This window comes from Polypterus senegalus, chromosome 6, assembly GCF_016835505.1.
Source record: "Polypterus senegalus isolate Bchr_013 chromosome 6, ASM1683550v1, whole genome shotgun sequence".
Classification (NCBI taxonomy): domain Eukaryota; kingdom Metazoa; phylum Chordata; class Cladistia; order Polypteriformes; family Polypteridae; genus Polypterus; species Polypterus senegalus.
The window spans coordinates 74,278,239-74,293,171 of record NC_053159.1 but is presented as its reverse complement, the minus strand read 5'-3'; the positions used below and the strand labels follow the sequence as shown (position 1 = coordinate 74,293,171).

General features: G+C 37.5%; 1 protein-coding gene across 2 annotated transcripts in view; it reads left to right on the top strand.

Moving 5' to 3' along the window:
• igf2bp2a (insulin-like growth factor 2 mRNA binding protein 2a) overlaps positions 1 to 14,933 on the top strand; it is a 273,454-nt gene that overhangs the window by 227,229 nt on the left and 31,292 nt on the right. For both annotated transcript variants that reach the window (XM_039756346.1, XM_039756345.1), the window contains exons 9-10: positions 5,060 to 5,195; positions 8,079 to 8,213. In XM_039756346.1, coding sequence (XP_039612280.1) covers positions 5,060 to 5,195; positions 8,079 to 8,213 — 271 coding nt within the window. The remainder of the gene's footprint in view (positions 1 to 5,059; positions 5,196 to 8,078; positions 8,214 to 14,933) is intronic.

The window sequence follows — 14,933 nt, the reverse complement described above, 5'->3', positions numbered from 1 at the left end:
ATAGACTAATTCCTTGTCCAGGGTTTCTGTCTTGTCTTGCTTCATTTGGTGTAGGAATGAGCATGGGCTCCTCACAGCTCTGAAATGGACAATTAGGTTAGAAAATGGGTGGATGGATAATGAAAATGTAGGACTTGATCAAGGAATATTAGGCTTGTTCCAAACTGCTAGGAACTTCGAACAGTTCACTACTTCAAGCAGGGACACTGATAAAATCTGCCTCTCCCCATCATTCACTGGTCAAAAGCTCTGTCGTTAATTCAAAAGCATCAAGTTTGAATGTACCTCCTTTTCTTGAGCTGCTCTGATTTTCCAGAAGTATTTATTTAGTAATATGTTAGCAAAAAATGCACATGCTTTGGACACTGTCAGCATATGACTAGATAACTAAAATGTGAATTATGCAACACAAATAACCTGAGTCTTTTTCTTGATCATTTTAATATTTTTTGCTGTTGTTCAGAATTGGCCGAACATGGGTGACCGTTGGTGCTTGTTGTATTATAAACTTTTTGTTTACCATTCTCCACAAAATTCTGAAATAAAAAAATGTTCTAACCCGCCACTACAGAACATGTTCAAACAGTATGAGGTAAGTAAAAAAAAAAAAAAAAATAGATTAAAAAAATATATACATTTTTGGAGAGATTATTACTTTAAGTGGTAGATATGATAATTATCCCTGGTTTTTGAATAGAATTGGTCCATTTATAGCCTCTGACTCCCACTTGAAGCATATTCCACCAAAAATGTGATAATCTAATGGGAAAAAGGCCAGCATATGGAACTATTCATTGACCCCTTTAGTAGTGAATGTAAATGAACACCATTGCCATTCTTCACCATACTACTTTTTTACATTTCTAAACACGTCTGTCCTTCAAAGTGCATTTGTTATGACAAAACTTTGGCCGATTGTGCATATGTTCAATAGTTGATTAAGTTGTGGAAAATTACTGAAAATGTTTAGCATTCAGTATGTGAGTGATAATGTTTGAAATAAAAATTGAACTATTTCCTGTATTTCATGTATAAAATACCAACATATATAATATAATATACCGGCAACACAGTGATTTTTAAATAATCAAAGTTAATTTGAGGAATTTTTGTTTTAGTCTTATACTTACCTCATCTTAGTCACATAGTAGATAAAAATATATATTCTTTGTACCCAGGATATCTACTGGCCTACTGTACATCCACCCCCAAAAATCTATCGGAAGTCATTCACATCTTCACACCCCTGCCACCCCTAACTCATACCCTCCACCCCATCTCTTAACAATTATATTGACTATTTTTCCAACATTGTGTGGTTTTCTTCAAAAGACTTCTTCTTCCATATCTGGAGCTTGGCCAGAAGTAACCCAGGGCAAAGTTTAAGGTCTTGCTGAACCCCAAATTTATTGAACTTAGTGTCATTAGGTGAATTTGCCCAAAAGTTTAATTAGCTGGGTCAAGAGCCGTTAGTGTAGAGAGAGCAACAGGAGGTGAAGAATGAAGTGTGTTTTGAAGTCCTAATATGTAGGCAGGTGAATAAGTAACAAAACCTGTGCAGTAAAACCAAAAAAGCCACAGGTTTTTACTTTGTACTTTCCTTGTGTTAAACCATCCCTTGTGAATGGTTGTTTAATGAATGGAGCATTTTTATATTATGGAGTCCTTTGTATCATTCTGGGGAAAAGGGTCAATACAAGGTCATTCTCCTCATTTGCAAGTAAAAGAAATTAAAACATTCTAAAGCATTTTTATTAATCAGTAATCAGAATCACTGATCTAATGCCAGAATTCTGGACGTCATCTTAGATTTGACATCTCTTTCCTGAAGCTATTTTTTATGTTACTGGGTAATGGAAATATGAAGACTATATGTGGACCCCACTTGACTCAACAAGGGAATGCCTAGTTCACAGATAAATGTGGTATTTTTCAAGTGAAAGTTATTTCTTCCTGGTATATATTAATTTTCCACATAAAATAGTGTTCTAAAGTAAAGTGTTTTTGATAAATTTAAAAAATTCCTTGTCTTTTCTTTCAGTTTGCAATGAAAATAATGGGTCAATAGGTGATACAAAAGCTTTAAAACTTACCAAATGCGTCCATTTTTAAAGCCAAAAATGTTATTGAGTATTAATCTGCATTGTGCAATTGCACACATATTGCAAAAAGTGTATCCGTGTTGGTTTAAGAAAGAAAAATTAAACACAAAGCACAATGTTGTTGTGACATTTAGTCTAACGAAAAAGACAGTGCACTTTACTCTGCCACTTGTTTTCTTCTGCGGCATCCTTCAAGGCCATGGGAGTGGATTCATCTTGGAATGCCGTCACTGAGGTGAATCCACTAGTCCATCAATATCATTGTAAGCTGTAAGAACAGACAAGGAAATAAAAAAAAAAATTAACTTCACTTTAGAACACGATTTTATGTGGCAAATTAATATATACTATGATTATGAAAATTACTTGTAAATAAAACTTGAAAAATACTGAACTTATAGCACTAGAATCCCTGAAGTCTACGAAAAAAGTCATAATGCTGGGCCATCTTAAATTCTTTCACACCTTTTCATCAGTGTTTTTGTTTTCCAAATGTGTCAGTCAGCAGTAGCAGCAAGCACCCTGCCATCCCATGCTATTGCGTGTTATTATGTTCCAGAATCAAATACTTTTCAATCTTAACTGTTGGTTATGGGAAAGCTTGACTGCACAAGCCAATTTAAATGAATATACATTTTTCACAGAGGACATAATATGCAATCTACATACCTATGGAAGCATGGAGGTGTTTAGGAGAGATGGCATTTTTAACTAGATTGTTTAATGGAATCTTGGAAAGTGAGAGGATGCCTGAGGAGTGGAGAAGTGTACTGGTGTTGATATTTAAGAATAAGGGGGATGTGCAGGACTGCAGTAACTACAGGGGAATAAAATTGATGAGCCACAGCATAAAGTTATGGGAAAGAGTAGCGGAAGCTAGGTTAAGAAGTGAGGTGATGATTAATGAGCAGCAGTTTGGTTTCATGCCAAGAAAGAGCACCACAGATGCAGTGTTTGCTCTGAGGATGTTCATGGAGAAGTTTAGAGAGGGCCAGAAGGAGTTGCATTGCGTCTTTGTGGACTTGGAGAAAGCATATGACAACTCCTCGAGAGGAGCTGTGATATTGTATGAGGAAGTCAGGAGTGGCAGAGAAGTACGTAAGAGTTGTACAGGATATATATACGAGGGATGTGTGACAGTGGTGAGGTCTGCTGTTGGAGAAACGGATGCATTCAATGTGGAGGTGGGATTACATCAGTGATCAGCTCTGAGCCCTTTCTTATTTGCAATGGTGATGGACAGGTTGACAGACGAGATCAGACAGGAGTCCCCATTGACTATGATGTTTGCTGATGACATTGTGATCTGTAACGATAGTAGGGAGCAGGTTGAGGAGACCCCGGAGAGGTGGAGATATGCTCTAGAGAGGAGCGGAATGAAGGTCAGTAGAAACAAGACAGAATATTTGTGTGTAAATGAGAGGGGGGGGTCAGTGAAATGGTGAGTATGCAGGGAGTAGAGTTGGCGAAGGTGGATGAGTTTAAATACTTGGGATCAACAGTATAGGGTGGCCCAGATTTAATTATGCAATTTTCATTACACTATAACTTATTTAGTTTATTACATAGAAAATCATCCAAAAAGTCCTGGACCATCGAGAAGTCTGCGAACTGATGACATGAAGAATTGTCTTTGCGCTGAACTGGAATTGTCCCCGCATAAATCAAAGTCATCCAGACAATCTGGATCTGCATAATTAGATCTGGACCACCCTGTACAGAGTAATGAGGATTGTGGAAGAGAGGTGAAAAAGAGAGTGCTGGCAGGGTGGAATGGGTGGAGAAGAATGTCAGGAGTAATTTGTGACAGACCGGTATATGCAAGAGTGAAAGGGAAGGTCTAGAGGATTTTAGTGAGACCAGCTACAGTATGTTATATGGGTTGGAGACGGTCGCACTGACCAGAAAGCAGGACACAGAGCTGGAGGTAGCAGAGTTAAAGATGCTAAGATTTGCACTGGGTGTGATGAAGATGGGTAGGATTAGAAATTAGTACATTAGAGGGTCAGCTCAAGTTGGATGCTTGGGAGGCAAAGTCAGAGAGGCGAGATTGCGTTGGTTTGGACATGTGCAGAGGAGGGATGCTGGGTATATTGGGAGAAGGATGCTAAGGATAGAGCTGCTAGGGAAGAGGAAGGCCTAAACGAAGGTTTATAGATGTGGTAAGAGAGGACATGCAGGTTATGGGTGTAACAGAACAAGATGCAGAGGACCGAAAGATTTGGAAGAAAATGATCCGCTGTGGCAACCCCTAATGGGAGCAGCCGAGAGAAGAAGAAGAACATAATAATCAAGGGTAGAATAGTGGCACAATGGTTAGGGCTGCTGCCTCACATTTCCAAGCAGTTCAGTTTGAACACTGGCTTGTCCAATCCACTGTACATGCTTGGTTTGCATGTTGTCTACATGTCTGCATAGGTTTTTCTTCTCCAGGTATTTTAGTTTGTCACCTGCAACCTAAAGATGTGCATGTCAAATGAGGCTGCATCTCTAAAGTGGTGCCACATGAGTGTATGTGAGTGTGTGATTTCCTTGTGATGTACTGGCAGTGTATGGTTCCTGCTGGGATAAGCTCCAGCTCTTTGCAAATCCTAAATTGGATAATGTTGGTCCAATTGATAGAAGGATAGATGGAATGATCAGCCATTCACTTTCTTTATTTTTTTGCACTTCCACTAGTATCTACAGGCATTGTCTAACAACACACAGGTGAAAACATCACCTCTCCCAGCTCTACAGTGCAGGAGCTGATGACAATCAAGGAGTTTCTTCTTGGGGCCCCTTCCATCATCATTTGAGTTTGTCTTCCAAAACTTCTTTCTTCTGAAAAAACTCCAAAGCAAACTTTACTGTAGAATGTAAATTATGTGGCAGATTTTGAAAGAAATGGCTTATCTGCAGCTTTTGCATGCCTAATTTTGGTGTTTATTAATTTGTATGTCTCCTGATCATTTCAGTTTACAAGACTTAACCATTTACAACCCAGAGAGGACCATTACTGTGAAAGGCAGTATAGAATCTTGCTGCAAAGCTGAAGTAGAAATAATGAAGAAGCTCAGAGAAGCCTATGAAAATGACATTTCTGCAATTAATGTAAGTAGACTGACAATGTAGTTTAGCGACAGAGCATTTTACCTCTTTTGACATCTTTGATAGAGGAAATATTATATACTTCATATATGCATATAGTTTTTTTCTTTTACTAATTTGTGTTCCTTGTTAAATTATAGATACAATTATAATAGCTCTCATCAGCTTACATCAGTTTAAAGTGGTCCAGCAACACATTATGCTGCACAATTCTAAAAACCATATTTTTCTTTTTGTTACCGATTTGATTGTCTCAGTCACTAAAGTTCTGTATTTTGTTTGGAGTACATTACAATCCCTGAAAATTTCACAAAATCCATCCACATTAATTTATTCTTGTAATTCAGTATATTTTATTTAAATTTATATCAAAAGTAAAGGTGTAAGTTTTTACACAGGTAGTGTATCCCTGGGATTTTATTTTTAGGTTTTTAGGTTTACTACTACAGTTTTCTGAAAGATGGCACCTCTGTTTTCTGTTTCTTATATCAGATGTCTAAGGAACTTGGCAGTCTATTCCCAGGTCTAAGGCATGCTTTGAGAGGTTGTTCATATAAAATCAATATTATGTATATGAAATAAATTCACTTTGATGCAAGTCAAGCCATAAGAGATTCTAGGACCGGTGCATATAAAAGCCAGCAGAAAGTACAGGTTGGGAGCATGTGCTGATAGTGAGTTGCCACATGCACCACATGACAAACCACCAGAATTGTGGCATGAGTGCAGCGGGCGACATCTCAGCATCATACTGGAACAGTGTGAAGTTTTTGCACAGGAATATCTGAGATTGTCCATGCAAGGGAAGAAATTGTTCAGCTATGAACCATTCCCTTCATAGTTACAGTTTTCAATGGTATTGAAGCTGTTTTTTATTGGAAGGAAAACAGTGCATATTTAGTGGAGCTTAATTTTAATAAAGGTACCCTACCACACATTCAGATCCTACTTCAAATTTGTCTGTTTTGTTTTCTCAGTTTTAATTAATGTAATTTATTATTTAATAAAATGTAATTTAAGTATTGTAGCAGTAGGAGGCACTATCACTCCCTTGAACCCTCAGGTACCACGCCAAACACCAGGTAAAAGTGATACAATAATTATTTTCATTATAATAATGTGCACTAAGCACCTTCCACTCCACACTACTCATAAATAAACACAATACTCCAATAATAAATCAATCCTCCACTCCCAGAGCCACCCAATACCACCCAGCTCAGCTCATTGTCTGGGAGTTCCCATGGTGCTTTTATAGTTCCCAACCCGGAAGTGTTCTCATCCTTTAGTCCATAATTCCTTATCACTTCCGGGTCAGATAAAAGTCCTTTTTTTTTCTCACCCCGGAAGTACATCATTCCTTCCGTTCATATGACTTGGAAGTACTTCCGGCGCATAGGGCAAATAACACTCCCCAAGCCTCCCTATAGCGGCTCCTAGTGGCCCCCATGGTATCCAACAGGGCTGTCCATAAAAACTACAATGTCCATGAGGCTCCGCTGGAATTCGGAGACCTTCTATGCCACTGTGAGGGCCCCCTCTGGTGGCCTGGGGGTATTGGCCGGGATACAAAGCTGGCCATGGACCACAGTATATTATCCATACATTTTCTAATCCAGTTATCCATTTCAGGTACATGAGGAGTTAGTTCCTATTCTAAATTCTAGACTTATATGGCTGAACGCTTGACTGGGTTCAAATACAAAACTCTGGGGCTGTGAGAAATAATTGCTAACCAGTGTGCCAACATGCTACCTTTAAACAATTAAAAAAAAATTTTTTTAGAAATGCAATAAATGAATAGAACAAATACAACACATAACCATTGCTGTTCACTAACCTATTTTATTTAGAGGAAAGCTAAAAGATTGGATTTTTATACTTCTTTTAGAGTCTGTGTTCACTTACTTGGGAATGTTCGTGTCAACTTCCAAAACTACTAAATTAGTAAGCAATTCCTGAGATGTTTAACTCATGAACTCCTTGAATCTGTGTATAAAAAAAGGCATATTAGCCTGACCCTGTGTATCACAGACAAGTATAACATATAACCTATGGAATATTTCTTAAAAGAAGTTTATCATTGTATAAAAAAAATAATTTAATATAGTAAAAGCTAGTATTTTTGTAGAGGACACCTCCTCTTTTCTGCCTTTATAAATGTTCCCCCAGATTAATGCCTACTAGAACAAAATGAGGATACTACCTTCTAGTGGTAGTGCAGGTGTGTTCGATTTCCTGTTCTTCTTCTAAAAAACTACCTAGAGTGTGCCATTACGTCATCTTTTTTCCTGCAACCACTTCCTCAAGTTTAATTTCCCTAATCAGGATTCTCAAACTAGTCAACTAGATGTCTTTATAGAAAACCTTTTTTTTTTTTTTTTTAGGTGCTTAGTTTTTGTCATTGAACACTGCACAACCTTACATATTTTGTTGGTATTTTAGTGAATGCTGAGTCAGGAACAGAATTGTACAGTATCTTTTTCTTATTTGTAGTATGCATACCACAGCAAGCCTAATGATTATTTTCCTTACTGTCCTTTGGGTTTTGAAAATTAAGAATATTAAAAATAGAAAGCTCAATGTTTCAAACTGCAATTCAGTTAACAACACTGACATCTACTGACAAGTTAGAGAGATTACTGTGTCAGCAAAGCTGGGAATAGTATGTTTCTCCCAGTAAGGACAATGATTTAACATAATAGACCTGAATTGTTCGTTAAATCAGTATATGGGCTTCTAACCAGCCTTTCCCTGTGTTATATCCTTGGTCGCTCTTGTTTTATTTTTACAGTGGCCTTACTTCTTTACATTCTGTGCTATATAAATTATGAATTTCAGGTTGTGTGTATGTTTCTTATATCTTCCTCTTGGATCTTATTTTAGCAACAAGCCAACTTGATCCCAGGGCTCAATCTCAATGCTTTGGGTATTTTCTCAACTGGACTGCCAGTCATCCCGTCTGTAGCTGGACCCCGTGGAGCAGCCTCAGCTAGCACCTCTGCTTACAGTCCCTTCCTTGTGAGTACCCGGCACAACTGTGCACCAAGAATTGTTCTTCTAAGAAATGCTTCTTATTTCCAGGAAGCTTTGGCGATAGCCTCCTGGAAATGTCTGTAGTTCATGACTTTGGCATACTTTCAAAGATGAATGATTCTGCAAATGTGAGGGCAAGTTTGAAAAGCTATCATTATGGTCAGGACCTTGTAAAGCTGGAGGCCTGTGGCAAAAACCTAAAACTAACCACATGAACACAGTTGCAGTTTAAGGAAGACTTGGGCTGAAGAACTGGGGATGAAGGAGACCCTATATAAAAAGGTGGTTCTTTTAACTATCTCCTGAAAGATGTGGCATCTTCATGGAAAGCTGTCAGACCCACATTTACCTTTAATGAATTCTGAAGAAAAAAAATTGTTGAAGTTTGTGATCTTTAACTGTGTACACATTCAAGCAATTATACCTGGTCAACAATGTATGTTTTGTTAATAAAAAAAGGAAAAAATTGAAAATAATACATGTTATAAGCAAATATTTTAGTTGTATTCTGTACATGTGATAATACCACTAGTACAGCTTCTTTGCAGCCATAATTAATTCAAATGAAATAGTTGCTTTATAAAACAAAAATATCTTTAAGCAAATGCATTTCTATTTGATTAACTTTCCATTCCGTATGTACAACTACTTATACTTATTGATATTGATACTCCAAATTTAATACTTTAAACTTATAGTGACCAATTTAGATCATATTACTCAGTGTCTGTGTATATTTCTTATATATGGTGCATATATATATAGGGCGGTGGTTTCACTGCCCGCCCACCACACACGGCTGCCCGTTCATTCTCGGTGGGCGGCTGGTAATGCTGCAAGTGGTAACCCTGTTGTGGCTGAACGGAGGCCATTGGGGGTGAACAGGGCAGCAGGGGGTAGCATTGTAGTGTGCCTCGGATGGCTGCATGTTGAATGGGGGTGGTGCTGTGGCAGATGCTGCAGGCAGCATACTGTAGTGGAGGTGACTGTGAGGTGGGCTGGTGAACCGCCCCTCACTGCCCCCATTCATTCTCAATAGCAAGCCTGCTTGTACTGTTACGTACATAGAAGGAGGTTGTCTCTTGTCAGTACAGGGCGGTCCAGATCTAATTATGCAGATCCAGATCATCTGGATGACTTTGATTTATGCAGGGATGATTCCAGTTTGGTGTGAAGATGATTCTTCGTGTCATCAGTTCACACAATTCTCGATGATCCAGGATTTTTCGGGTGATTTTCTATGTAATAAACTGAATAAGTTATAGCGTAATGAAAATTGCATAATTATATCTGGCCTGCCCTATACATCAGACGTGGTGATGACTGGTGTCTTCCTGCTGTGATAGTGTGTACAGTGCTGTGCAGAAGAGCTCATCTTAACCTTTTGTCTTCACCCTTCAAGAATGTCTCTTTAACACAAATCTGATGCAAGTGCTGGTGATATAGTAAAGAAGAGAAAAGCCATCAAAATTGAAAATAAAGAAATAATAAAAAGGTCAGAAAGACGTGAAACTCCATCATTCATTGGGAGAGCACTTGGTTACAGTCGGTCAACAATAGCATTTATTAAAATAATGTACCTGTTCCGACTTACATACAAATTCAACTTAAGTACAAACCTACAGTCCCTATCTTGTACGTAACCTGGGGACTGCCTATGTGTGTATATATATATATATACACACACACACACACTCAGGTAGTAAGCAATATTAACCAGTCTGCAGTATCAATGAATTAATTATCTTTGCTGCAAAACATTCCAGCAGATTGCAGGAGGCTACTGTATTTATTTACTAAATGAGAATTTATTTATTTATTTTTGTCAATTTACAGGCAGCATGAAGTGACAGTGGTTAACCGCTGCTCCACAGTCCTGGTTTTGCCCATGTCTTTATGTTTTTAAAATTTTTCCATCCCAAATGTATGCACCTGAGTTTTAATTACCAATTCTAAACTGGCCACTTATGATTAGCTGCATAAATATGCCCTAGGGTGGACTGGAGTCCAGTTTAGGGTTGGTTTCTGCCTTGTAGTTAATGATGCTTGGGTAGGATTTGGCCACTATAGCCTTAAACTTGAGCAAGTCTGAAAAGGGATGAATGGATAAAAGGTTTAAGGTGATATAAAAATGAAGTTCAAGTGGATTACTTGAGCTGCTTATTTCAGAAATTTTGTCCAATAGCATGGATTAAAACACCATGCTGTATCAGTCGTGAAGTTTTTGCACAGGAATATCTGAGATTGGAAACATTGTGAAATATGAGCGCTCCAGTAAGACCAAATAAAGGAAGAAGTTCTGTTCATAGTCACAGTTTTCAATGGTGTTGAAGCTGTTTTTTAATGGAAGGAAAGGAGCTTGATTTTAATAAAGGTGACCTACCACACATTCAGATCCTACTATTTCAAATTTCGCTCTTTTGTTTTCTCAGTTTTAATTAATGTAATTAATTATTTATTAAAGTGTAATTCATGTATATTATCCATACATTTTCTAATCCACTTATCCATTTCAGGGACGTGGGGAGTTAGTACATATTCTAGAGGGTGGTCCAGATCTATTTATGCAATTTTCATTACACTATAACTTATTAAGTTTATTACATAGAAAATCACCTGAAAAATCCTAGAACATCGAAAGTGTGTGAACTGACGACAGACTTTGCGCTGAAATGGAATCGTCCCAGCATAAATCGGAGTCATCCAGACAATCTGGATCTGCATAATTAGATCTGGACCATCCTGCAGATTCATATGGCTGTACACTGGGCTGAGTTCAAATACAAAACTCTGGGGCTGTGATAAAGAATTGCTAACCATATATATTCTCAGTTTTTGTTATTGAACACTGCACAACCTGACATCTTATTTTTTGTGATAAGTTGGTATTCATTAAATGTTGAGCCAGGAACAGAATTGCACAGTAAGAACCTGATATCTTATTCTTAGTAGACATACCACAGTGAGCCTAAGGATTCATTTCTTCACTGTCCTTTGGATTTTGAATGTTAAGAATATTAAGAATAAAAAATTGCACACAAATCAGTAAGCTATATGTTTTAAAGCTCAACATTAGAATCTCAGCAGGTAGAGCCAATAATGAGAAAAGGAGTGAATGTCCCCAAATTGGGCTCAATGATGCTTTTTTTGTGCTTCTTTAACCAAGTCCTGGCCAACCCCAACAGTGATATTTCCTCTTCCCAATTATTTCATTTAAAATGAATAGCTTGTTCTTATAAGTTAAATAGTTGACTTTTGGCCTAGTTAAAAAAAAGTGAAGAAGAAAAAAAACATTGCCCAACCCACATTATATCTCTAAAACAGACTTCTGCTGTGACTGTTTGGTAGAGAGACTTTCCAGTAAAGTAAGACGGAGCACACTGTTTCTCTCTTTATTTAAATAAATCCTCCTATCCCTTTTCTTTTACCAGCAAACCTTTCTTTTTAGTACTTCCAAAGGCATCCTTTAAAACCTATCCCAGGGTTATTTGCCAAATAGGCCCCAAACCCATTGGTCAATGGCAGGCCTCTACATTTGCAAGTGTGGTAAACTAGTATCCTCTAGTATCCTAATGTGTTCTGGCTCCTCTGAGCAATGAGGAGATTTTCAGAAGTGTGTCTATAAGGCAGTCTAGCATCCTGCTTGTTGAGATGGTATTATGGTCTCATTCAGCCCTCCTGGTAAACTTTTATAACCTTCCATGTTCATGATGATAACTGATGCATAACAGATATTGTAAGTTACTCCATATGATTTTAACTAATACTTACTTTTGCATTTTTACACATTGCGTAATAGTAGAACTGCGTAGCCTTGAGTATTAGTAACATTGAACAACATGTTAACTATCTTTTCCTGTTTCTGTTTTACTGGTAATATTCGGCAGACATAACAGCAAAGGCTGAAAACGTTAATTTATAAATTAAATGCAAAAAATTTCAGCGCTTTTATATTCTGTTACAGCATTTATGTGAAACCAGTCTTTTCCTGGCAGCATCCCACATCACGCAGAAAGCATTCATTGACAGGGCACCAGTATGTCACAGTTACATGTAGGCACTAAGCCAATCAATCTGCACATTATGGAGGAAGCTGACATGAAGAGAACACTTAAACTCTACACAGAGAAGGAACAGGCAGTGAACTGAGCCCAGGTGTCTGAAGATTTGATTTGGCAGTGTTAGCGCTACACCACTGTTCTTCCAATGAAAAATTATATTGTGACAAATTACGACAGACTTCTGATAAATGCCCACTTGCTATAGAACTAAAAAAATTAGTAACGCTTTAGGTAGAGCAAAAATACATTTATTGCTCATTTATTCTTGTGTAACAAGACCTTAACAAAGGCTTCCTATGGTGTTAATGACACTTGCAAAGCATTAGTTAAGTGGATATTCATTTGTGCAATGTGACCAACTAAAATAACTTCACTTTGGAGCAGCCAAAGGTGGCTTAAGTGAGACATCTGTGTCTTGATATTGCCTGTTTCAGTACAAGAGTTGTGAATCATTCTTATTCATAAGTAACTTCACCAACATATCAAATGCCGTACTGCACTGAGATGAACAACCTATTTAGTGATGCCTTATAGCCTTAACTAAGACTAAAAGAGCCTAAAGGAAGACTAAATGAGTAATAGATGCATTGTTGTAGTATCTAAACTGAAGTGTTACCACAAAATTAATAATCCATAAAATGTAAAATAATATAAATGTGCATCTTTAACTTTTCTGCTGACCTTATCTATATAGTAAAATTTATATCCCATAAATTAAAATACAGTAATCCCTCCTCGATCGCGGGGGTTGCCGTGAAGTAGAAACCATATGTTTGTATGGTTATTTTTATATATTTTAAGCTCTTAGAAACTCTCCCACACTGTTTATAAATATTCTCCGCACAGTTATACAGTAAACCCTCATTTATAGCGGTTGATCTGCTCCAGACAAATAAATGGATTTCCAAGAAGTAGGATTCTTTATTTAGAAATCTAATATTTTCGCAATTAGAGCATTGAAAACCTGTTTACCACCTTCTAAATACGTTTTTTAACATTATTAGAGCCCTCTAGACATGAAATAACACCCTTTAGTCAAAAGTTTAAACTGTGCTCCATGACAAGACAGAGATGACCGTTCTTTCTCACAATTAAAAGAATGCAAACATATCTTCTCTTCAAGGTGCGTGTCAGGAGTGGAGAATGTCAGAGAGAGAGAGTAAAGTAAACAATCAAAAATCAAAAGGGTGGTGCGCTTTTAAGTATGCAAGCACCGTGATAAAGCAGCGCAATGAAGGGGATCAATGTGAAGGTAGCTTTTCAGCATTTTTTTACAGGCGCATCCGTATCTTCTAAGCAAACAGCCACTGTGCAAACCGCTCCTCTGCTCACACCCACTCCGTCAGGAGCAGATAATGGGGCCAATCATATGCCTCCCTAATGGTATTGCATGATGGATAGTATCTACCTGTATTTCTCAGAGAGAGTGAGAGGGACAGAGAAAAGCAAACAATGAAAAATCAATACGGGCTGTTAGAGCTTTTAAGTGTGTGAAGCAGCACGCGGAAAGCATATCGTATATCATTGAGGAGATTTTTTTTTAATATGCAATACGTGCTCTGATTGGGTAGCTTCTCAGCCATGCGCCAATAGCGTCCCTTGTATGAAATCAACTAGGCAAACAAACTGAGGAAGCATGTAACGTAAATTGAAAGACCCATTGTCCGCAGAAATCTGCGAACCAGCAAAAAATCCGTGATATATATTTAGATATGCTTACATTTAAAATCCGCGATGGAGTGAAGCCACGAAAGTCGAAGTGCGATATAGCGAGGGATCACTTTAAATGGAATTTGAAGGGGGATGGGCTGCATCACCATTTAGCCACAAGAGAAATGAGTAGATAAAATTTCAATGTAAAAAAAAATTAAAAGATGATTAAAAACAGTGTTTCTAATCTATGTTTGCTGTTCAGATTACAACTTCATTAGGCTAATCAGGCTAATTTTAATACAGTAATCATTTCCAGGGATGGCTATTAAGGTCTCTTTCTATAGTGGGCAAATTTCTTTATGTCTATTGTAATCTGTACCCACAAGTTCTTCTTACGTCATTTGAATAATAAATACATAGATAATTGATTCTACTTAAAAATTGGGAAGTTGCTGCTGAAGAAATTTTTGTTATGAGCATGAATGTGATAAAAATACTTTTTTCTAAAAGGTTTCAAATAAGTTATCAGTCTAAACACAAAGAGGATGGAGACATCTCTTTCACCTAAAATTCTGAAAAAGGTTCAAAGGTATGCATTCCTAGAAATGTTCTACTGAAATGCCAAGGTTTTTCTGAGTTTGTTGACCAGGAATAATCCCCAGATTGTGTGCCCTTTTCATGATCACTGCTGCCTTTTGCTTCTAATCAACAGTAAGAAATAAATAGTAAACAGTAAGATTACAGCTGCCTCCTGTGTTTGGATCACATAAGCATGACCCAGCAGGATGCTTCTGTTGGCAACTTTAATAAAGTTGTCATAGACCCCAACACTTCTTCTAGACAGATGTTTAAGCAACCTTTAGGAATTCTGCATTGTTCAGAATGATGTGTCATGTGTCTAAGAGACTGTTGTAAAGTGCTGCTACACAGGATGTCATAAATCATGGCTGAAAGTGCAAAACAAACTCATTTTGTTTGGCATTTTACTGTG